This window comes from Lactuca serriola, chromosome 2, assembly GCF_051521515.1.
Source record: "Lactuca serriola cultivar US96UC23 chromosome 2, Lser_US96UC23_V15, whole genome shotgun sequence".
Classification (NCBI taxonomy): Eukaryota; Viridiplantae; Streptophyta; class Magnoliopsida; order Asterales; family Asteraceae; genus Lactuca; species Lactuca serriola.
Window position 1 is genome coordinate 162,607,935 of NC_136409.1, and position 10,327 is coordinate 162,618,261.

At 38.6% G+C, this 10,327-nt stretch overlaps 1 protein-coding gene across 1 annotated transcript; it reads left to right on the forward strand.

The window, feature by feature from the left end:
• The first annotated feature begins 698 nt into the window (after nt 1-698).
• LOC145089726 (uncharacterized) lies at nt 699-1,121 on the forward strand. The gene has a single exon (XM_079028124.1). It carries the CDS (start codon nt 699-701, stop codon nt 1,119-1,121), a length of 423 nt encoding a protein of 140 aa, XP_078884250.1.
• The last annotated feature ends 9,206 nt before the right edge of the window (nt 1,122-10,327 follow it).

Consider the following 10,327-nt stretch of genomic DNA (forward strand, 5'->3'; position numbering starts at 1 on the left):
AGTCAGATTTTATACCGAGTGCTAAGAGTTCGGGAAAGAGGCCCAAGGTACCTGAGTCTAGATCGAGAGGCCACTAAGGTCGAAGCCGTTGTGGCAAGTGCCGCAAGGCACACGAGGGACCGTGCATGTTTGGTGGTTCTGGCTGCTTCAAGTGCGACCGGACGGGTCATTATAGCAGGGATTGTACTGCTACCACCACCCAGGGATCTGATCTGATTTGCTTTCATTGCAATCGAAGGGGCCACAAGAATGCCCATTGTCCGAGTTTAGTTGCAGTAGGACCGGTGTCAACACTCGCCCTGCAACTCTTTGGATTACTGATGGCCGCCATAGTCAGGCAGACGCACCTGTGGTGAAGAGCATGGCTTTCGAATTGACGGCCAAGGAGGCACGTGTAGCTCCCGACATGGTGACGGGTATGTATCTTCTCCTTATCTCTTTATTCATATTGAGTTTCTTGCTTATATTTATGTGTTTTATTTTAGGATCGTTCCTTATGAATGGTATTTCAACATTTGTATTGTTTGATTTCGGGGGCTAACCGATCCTTTGTATCGTTCACACTTAGAAAGAGATTTGTTGGAGCTCCAGGGGAGCAGGATTATCGTCTTCATGTTGAGAATGTTGATGGTAGGTCTGTTCAGTTTGGGAGAGTTCATCGGGGTTGTACTCATCAATTGTTCTATGAGTAGTATTCGATGGATTTGGTTCCTATTCTGTTGTGTGGGAACAAGGTTATCGTGCGCATGGATTGGTCGAGCCCTAATGGGGTAGTGATCAATTGTGAGCAACAGTTGGTTCGGGTTCATCTTCCAAGTGGGGGAGAGTTAGTGGTTCATGGGGAGAGATCTCAGCGTGGGCTGATTTTGTATTCAGCGGCGAGGGCCAGACGTTATTTCCAGCAGGGTTGTTCTGGTTATGTTGCCTATCTCATGGATACCCGGGATAAGGGTAAGGCGACCGTGGATGATGTGCCGATCTTGCAGGATTACCCTGATATATTCCTAGAGGAGTTGCGTGGAATGCCTCTGGAGAGACAGGTTCAGTTTAGGATTGATCTGGTTCTAGGTGCGGCTTCGATAGCCAAAGCACTATATCGGTTGGCTCCTCCTAAGATATAGGGGTTGTCTACAAAGCTGCAGGAGCTGTTAGACAAGGGATTTATTCGATCGAGCACTTCACCTTGGGGAGCACCAATTTTGTTTGTAAAGAAGAAGGATGGGTCTCATCGTATGTGTATTAACTATCGGGAGCTGAATAAGGTAATGGTAAAGAATCGTTATCTACTCCTGAGGATTGATGATCTTTTTGACCCTCTTCAGGGTGCATCTTGGTTCTCCAATATTGATTTGCGATAGGGTTGTCATCAGATGCAGGTCTGGGATGAGGATGTGCAGAAGACCGCTCTCTGGACTCGTTATGGTCATTACGAGTTCGTGGTGATGCCTTTTCGGCTCACCAATGCTCCAACCGTGTTCATGGATCTCATGAACCACGTGTGCAGACCGATATTGGATTTGTCTGTGATAGTATTCATTGATGATATCTTGGTTTATTCCAAGACTTAGGAGCAGCATGAGGAGCACTTGAGGGAAGTGCGAGAGATATTGAGGAGGGAGATACTTTTCGCAAAGCTCTCCAAGTGTGAGTTCTGGTTGTGTGAGGTGTAGTTTCTGGAGCACCTTGTCAGCGAGAATGGTATTCTGATCGATTCGGCCAAGTTTGAGGTCGTAATGCAGTGGGAGGTTCCGAGATCTCCATCTGAGATTCGTAGTTTTCACTACTAGAAAAACAGTTTTTTACAACGCGCAATGTGTGTCGTAAAAAACTCAGACGACGTGCAAATGCGCGTCAAGAAAGGCCCTGTCATAACGGAAGCGACGCGCATTTGCGCGTCGTCTGTTTACGACGCGCAGTTATGACGCGCAATGCGTATCAAGAAAGGTCTGTCATAAATAAAGACGACACGCATTTGCGTGTCGTAACCTTACGACACGTGTGTTTATGAAACATAATGTGTATCAAGAAAGGCCCTGTTATAAAGGCAGACGAAACGCCATTGCGTGTCGTAACGTTACGACGCGCCTTTACTACTCGCAATGCGTATCATTAAATCTACTATCATTTGCATGTCATAAATTCCAGCTGCCAGTTATATACCCCTTTACGACGTGCATTTACGACACACATTTACAATGTGAATACACATAATAAAAGACAAATATATATATATATATATATATATATATATATATATATATATATATATATATATACCAAAACATTCATTTTCATCTAAACGTCAAACAACTTACCTAACAACATTACATACATGTCAAGTTACCTTAATACTAAAAGTTAGCAAAAACATGTACATGTGTGTCAAAAGACTACCTAGCATTACAACACATGTCAAAAGACCATACCTAGCATTACTGTTAACCATAACATTGTTTTGCGGATACATTGTCAAAAGACCATAATCATCGATAAATGAAGCCTGTAACAAACTCTGATCATTCTTCACGTATCTCATCGATATCATCAGTTGTGTACTCAACTTTGCCATCCCCGATCTGTGAAAAATTTTGCATATTGTTTTTATTAATAAAAATTAGCATATTCACATATTATGTACCAATAAGTTGCTATATTTAACAAATAAGCATAAAATGTAAATTATTCTTTCTTAATAAGGCATTATACTTTCAAATGAATGAAAGCACATTTTATTTTTGCATGTAACCTAATATTTCAATTATAATTGTGAGAGTAGGATGCCATAAAATGATCCCTTTTTCAATTCCTTTCCTATTAAATTATAGTAATGAAAGTAGAATGTTATATCCTTACATTGTCTTTGACCAACACTTACATTCCTTCTTCCACTATCTCCTTCATGAACCTTAGCATGTAGTAGCCACATTCGGTACCTCCGGGCTGAACTGGACACTACACAATTACATGTAAAATGGTCATTGCACTTGATCCAAAAAATAAAGTTAAAACTACAATTTCAATAAGGAATTAAGTGCTGACTGTAACATTAACCCAATTTAGTTTAACCCTTTTGTTGGATCCACTTTGTGTAGCGTACAAAACCATTTCCCTATAAAAAAACATCAACAAATAGGTGTTTATTGTATTCACATCAAATGCTTTGATAATTTATATTACTTATGAATGAACAATTTGCTTCAACTGCATATTGAAATTGGCAGAACTTAAGGAATCTAGATAATAGCAGGTATCCGATTTCATGTCTAGTACACCCAATACCCAATGTCTTCTACAAAAACCACAAACAAAATTAAGTCAAATAATTAACATAATTGCAGTCATTTTCAAAATAAAATGTCAAAATCAAACCCGGGATTGTAGGGGATAAAGATGATGTCATTGCCCTTTCTTTTAGACAACCGATCTGCTAAACCTCTGCTTGCATCGTCAATATTCTTAGATTTCCCTTTATGCGTACTTGGCGAAATTAATGTCGAGTTCACAAAGCAAATTCCATGATCTCTTTCTGGGGAGCCATACTTCATTTTTTTAAACAATACACTGTTATCATACAAACACTAAATTCATTAAACAAATTTTCTTTTAAGACACAATGATATTTAAATTAAATTTCTTGCACTTACATCATATAAGACACAATAACAACACTAGTCAGCTCATCTATTGTAAGAACTGCTTCAAAATCATCCGAATTTAAGTACGTGTAACTATCGTACCCAAAAAGACCGTTCTCACTCTGCACTTTTATTGAATCAACCTTTGTAACTTGTCCATCAACCATCATTTCAGTCATTTTCAAAATACTACTCTTCTCAATCCTTATCCTTGTCTTCATCTGTGCTCTGGTCCACCTTCTTTGCAAGGTCACATTTTGTTTCTCTTTCTTTTTAATCTTATTTTCTATTCCATTCCCTTCTTCCATATCATCCACTTCTTCTACATCACATGGGTCTTTTTGTTCATGATCAACCATTTCTCCTGTCCCCTTTTCTTTCTTATTACTTCCTATTTCTTCTTTTAAAGGTGTTGCACCTTCCTTCACTGGTGTTGCGTGTTTCTTCATTGGTGTTGCGTGTTTCTTCACTAGTGTCACAGGTTTCCCCACCACTTTTCCATACAAAAATTATCAAAAATATAGAATGAAACAGGATTCATTTACTGAAGCTGAAAAAGAACTCACTCAAATATCAGAAAAAATAAGAAAACCAAGGGAAAATCTGTGAAAACTTTGTATGTTTTAAATCTGTGAAAATTACCATGTTAGAGCATCGAATAACTAAGTGTCTTGGCCAACTTTAGCATGTGTCCCAGTGCATCTTTGACCTTCACAATGAACTCCTCTTCAAGTGGAATGGGTATTAAAGTTTCTCCTTGAAAAATTGTTTCCATCATAACTTCAATGTTTTCATCTGTTACATAAACGAAAAAAATAATTAAGATCCAATCTTCTAAAAAATGAAAATATATAAATAGTAATAATGCAAATATTTTTCAAAATACCCGATGCACTATACTTCATTATGGTTCCTTTAGCGACTACATTTTCAGCAAATTCAACCGCAAGAATACATGAATTATCCTACCAAAATATAGTATGTTAGTTTGTAGAAAAAGAAAATTCTTTAAATATATTTTTCATAATTGTCTTCAAGGACTTACAAGTGATTCATCCCGTGGTTCTTTTTCAACATCTTCAATGACGCCCTCTACTTGGCAACTTGCGGCTTCAGAAACATTAAGTACACCTCTTTTTAGTTTCTCCAAGTCATCTTCAAGTTTGTTAATTCGTTTATCCACCCTCTCGTTCTCAATGTCCAAGTAATACTTAACATTCTTGGGTAAATAAAAGTATTGTTGTGGCGTTATAAATTTACCCATCCATCGTACACGCCCACGTTGTTCCTGAGTACCCAAGGCCTCTGTAAGCACATCATGTGTTCCACATGTAACCTCTCCAAAGCTTCCAGATTTCTACAGCTCATCCTGTAAAAAAAATTGGGACAAATGTTAGAAAATAAAATGGGACAAATGTTATTTTTTTTATATATATTTGGCATTCAATGAAACTTACAATTTTATCAACAATCATCTTGACATTTGATTCGTATCCTCCTGTCTTCAACTCTCATGCTTTTTTCCACAACAGTGTCCTATCAATCTCCTCTTCCGTCTTGCCGGTTTCTTGCATCTAAATTATCAAGAATAAAAAAGTCAATTAACATAAATATATACAAATAAAATAACCAATACTTAGTGGGAATCATATGATGTCATTAATGAGTCCGACATATCCTTTTCTGCTCAAATGATGATTGTATTTATGATGTGCACGAGTATTTTTAGCTTTTGTACTTTTCTCCTACATTAGAAACATTAAAATTGTAACTACAAACTTTTAGCCTTCCATTTTTTTGTAATTCTATGGGATATAAATGCATATAAGAAAAGTTTAACCAACCTCCCACTTTTTTGAAACTTTATGGGATACAAAAACTTTCCAGGCTTCTTTCTTTATAAACGGATAATCTTTTGGAGGTTTGAATAGATTTTCCTTGGGATCTTTACTTTGGTTCTTAATGAACTTGGAATATAGATAATGCTTGAAGTTTCTCCACTTCTTCCCGATCGATTGGAGAGTTTGCTTCCGGCTCTTTGGGTCAACTACAAACTTTTCCTGAAACATAAAAAAAGGGTTGGTTAAAAAACAAATCTAAACAGGGACAAAAACAGAAACAGCGACAAAAATAGGTAATAACAAGAAGAAACAGAGACTTACCAAAACATATTTCCATAACCCTTCCCTTACTTATTCACTAACTTCCAGCCAAGATGCGTAGGTTATGGGAACCATTGTTCTTGCAACCAAACCCTTAAAAGTAGACAGTTTTGTGGCTTCCTTTCCAACCGGGACACCTTTTTTTTATTGTAAGTTATTACAAGTTTCACTTTATTAGCTTTTGCCTTATATATCGGTCCTCTTTTTTTGGATTCTTCATCGTGATCAGAAGCTGAATCCGATTCCATGTCACAAAAATACAACCTGTTTCAACAAAGATTCAAATAAAATTAAGTACATTGTTATTTGTTGCAGTTGGAAAAAATTAATCACATTCAAAATCTGAAATATAAACATACCAAAACTTTATTATTCTGCAAAAAAATATTTAAACTAATATGCCCTCGCCATCCGGGCGTGTACACAAAAAATCATCATCAAGGTCTAATAAAGCGGAGTCTTGTGTTAAATCAAAAGTAGCATCAAATTCCAACATATCATCATTTTCACCACTTGATCCAGTGTAACGCCCCAAAATACGGGCCAAAAATTTCATTTTTAATTAAGTGATTTGCAAAACATTTGTAACAAAATATCATTCGACCATATCATTTAATAAAACATGTCTCATGTCTGTAAACCAAAACGTAAATCATAATAATATCAGAGTACAAATCCCAGAATGTCTCATAGTGCGGAAAAACAAGAGCGTGTGTGTGATATGCCGCTACCGCGCCAGCTCCTTCCCCTTGGCTGAAGAGGTACCTGAAACAACAACTAAAAACCGTAAGCATGAAGTTTAGTGAGTTCCCCCACTGTACCACATACCATATAACCACATATCAAACATATATTGTCAGGCATATTTGGGTGCCCGATCTACCCCTTCGGTCCTCTCGACCGGATATTAGCTAGCATATCTGGGTGCTGGCCTCCCCTTCGGTCCTCTCGACCAGATACTAACTAGCATATCTGGGTGCTGGTCTCCCCTTCAGTCCTCTCGACCGGATGCTGGGGACTATTTCGCCCCCTACTACTACCATATAACACATATCACATAATCTATCTAGCATGGTTGGGCATGACTGCCCCTTCGGCCCTATCGACAGGTAAACCGGGGACTATCTCCCCTACTGTCACTAGCACATAACATCATATCAAACTAGCACATAAACATAACACATGTAGTAGCAACCCTAGATGAATATCACAGAGATAATCATCTAATCATACAACTCCTACTGGTGGGCCGGCATTGTGGCCGTAGACCCACTGCTACTGGAAGGTAACTCACCTCGAAAGTAGCTATTGAAAGTCTGCTTGCTGAGCGCCTGACTATTGAACCGGTAATCCTCCGGCTATAAATCATGAACATAGATTAGACACTCATAAATACCCTTAGGTCAAATGACTGACCCTCCCCTGGTCCAAGGTCAACTCCTTGGTCAAAGTCAACTTCCAGTTGACTGGACTCGCCGAGTCATGGCATAGACTCGCCGAGTCCTTCTCCTACTAACCCGGTCCTACTCGACAAGTCCTTCTTCCCACTCACTGAGTCGCCCTTAACTCACTACTTGGGATGATTTAACCGACTCGCCGAGTCCAAGAACAACTCACCGAGTCCCCACGAGCAGATCTCCTGCCCGCTTCCAAATCCTCACCAAAGCATCTTTTTTTTGAGGATTTGGTTTTCTGGGACTATTGCTACATGCTAAATTGCTAATTCCTCGTGCAGATACGAAGGGTTGGACCTCTAATACTTAAACCCCTCTTACTCAGTAACAGTTCATCTGACTCGCCGAGTTTGAAGAACAACTCATCGATTACCAGGCAATCTTCATAGGACTCGCTGAATTGTTCATCCAACTCGCCGAGTCTAAGGCCATCTTCATAGAACTCGCCGAGTTCCACTTTGGGACTCGCCGAGTCCCTTGACCCATTTCCCATATAGACCAAATCTGAGACATGCAACACTTCAAAACCATAGATCTATGTTCCTAGGGCATGCTTATCACGTAAAGTTGCAAACTTTACGTGCATGCATGGCCCTACAAGCTCCAAAAGGCAAATCCAAGCTTTTTATGAGGTCATACACTCAACGGGGACCTCAATCACTCCAACCACAGAAACTTTATACTTCTAATACGTCCATAATGTCTAGATTTGAAGTCCTTTCGGATCATTAAGCACAAACACAAGGAGTATGGTGTTTTAGGGCTTGAAAACCACCATTTTAGGGACAAAAGGGAATCTAAAGAACTAGTGATCAAGGTAGGGGCTTTTCTACCTGAATGGAAGCCTCTTGCAGTGTAGATTCCGGATCTACCTCCCTTCCTTGCACACTACAACCTCTTTCTTCTTCTTCTAAGCTCCAAACCTTCTTCACAAAGCCAAAATCACTCTCAAGAACAAAATGGGGGCTAGGGTTTCGCTCTTCAGCTCTCTAGAAGTGTTAGGGACAAAGGAGGCCAAGTTAGAGCATTTAAATAGGGTGCAAACACTCGGATTAGGGTTTTTGCCCAAACAGGGTCTACTCGCCGAGTCCAAAGTTCAGTCCCCGCGTCTTATCTCACTCCTACTCGGTGAGTTGGTCCATCAACTCGCCGAGTCCAAGGCAAAAATGCATTATTTTAAAAATGTTAATTACAAGGAGTACGTACCAGGAACCAGGTGCTACATCCATACTTGTACATCCTATGTGGTGTGAGTCCAACAACATGCAAATTCTCATCTTGTTGATCTTGAACATAAAAAACATGTCTGGCTTGACTAGCTAATACGAAGGTTCAGACTTCTGATCAAGCCTATCAAAGTTAAATACCGTGAATCCTAAATCATCCTTTTTTAATCCACGACTATCAACCCAATCACACATGAATACAGCAACAATATACATGCAATAATCAAGATCCCATATCTCTTTTATACGACCGAAGTAAGTAACAACACCATACACAGGATTAGAGTCTTTTGCACTAGCAATCTACATAGTATGTGCAGCTAAAGATACTCCATTGCATTGAGTTGTTCTAGACTCATCTCGAGATGTTGTATGAAAATGATACTCATTTATGGTAAAACCGCTGTATTTACTAATAGCAAAATTAGGCCCTTTGGCCAACCAACGAACATCATCACAAATATCTTTCCCGTTAGCCAAACGTTTTCCAACCTAAAAGAAAAATATCTAATTAATGTAATTAAAACAAAATAATTAAAAATTATTGTAATTCTAACAATCTTATTTTAAAAACAAACCTCTTTCTTAAACCAACTAATAAATGTTCGACTATGTTGGCTCTGCAACCATGTACTCTTGTGAGCGTGACGGGGGTTCAGATCCTTCAATTCCAACATATGTTGCCTGAAGTGTATTACAAGTTAGAAGAATGTTTTATATGATAGATAATGGTATAAGAGTATACAGTTTCATGTAATTCTTACTCTATATACGGCTCCACAACAGCAGTGTTTCGTAATACATAAAGATGAGCTTGATCAAGTAACTGAGCATCTACAACATCGATTGTAGCCTTTGATAAAGGCTTACCGCTGCGGATTCTTTCATCAACATGTTCATGAGGATTGCCAATTGATTTCGTGTTTTTTAAGTAGTATGAACAAAATTCTAAGGCCTCCTCCGCCACATAACACTCTGCAATGCAACCCTCGGGTCGATGATGATTTCTTACATACCCTTTAAGTGTTTTCATGTATCTCTCAAATGGATACATCCACCTAAAATGAACCGGGCCACACAACCTCACCTCTCTAACTAAATGCACCATCAAGTGAGTCATGACATCGAAAAATAAAGGAGGAAAGTACTTCTCTAACAAACATAATGTTAATACGATGTCACTTTGCAACTTGCCTAGCTTACTAACATCAACAACTTTACTATACAACTCATTGAAAAAATGACACATGCTTAGGATTGTTCTCCAAACCTTCACATCTAACACCCATTTGATTGCAAAAGGGAGAAGTTGTTGCATTAGTACATGAAAATCATTAGACTTCAAACCATTCATTTTTGAAACATCATCTGACACGAGATTTTTGAAATCAAAGCAATACCCATAAGGAACTTTTATGTTATATAAGGTATCATAAAATAGATGTTTCTATGCGGAATTCAATGTGTACTTGGCAGGCGAAAGCCAATGTCAATCCCTTTTTGGTTGAGGTCGTAATTCAGTCTTAATGCCCAACACTTCAAGATCTTGTCGTGCTTTTAATCCATCCTTCGTCTTGTGAGGCAAATTCAACATTGTCCCATAAACACTCTCGGTCACATTTTTTCTTTGTGCATGAGTATAACTGATGGCGAACAGGCAACTTCTTCCAATATTCAAGTTAAAAAAAATCGACTTTTTATGCCAAAATTTAGATCTCTCGTCGATACTTTCTTTTTTCTTCTTTGAATTTTCCTTCTTTGGCGTTTCCTTCTTTGACCCTCCCTTCTTTGACTTTATCCTTTTTAACTTTATGTTCTTTGGAACCTTCTTTGCCTTTATCTTCTTACCC

What these genes read in the sequence shown, in the direction of transcription:
- LOC145089726 (XM_079028124.1), top strand. Translation starts at nt 699, where the DNA reads ATGGATTTGGTTCCTATTCTGTTGTGTGGGAACAAGGTTATCGTGCGC.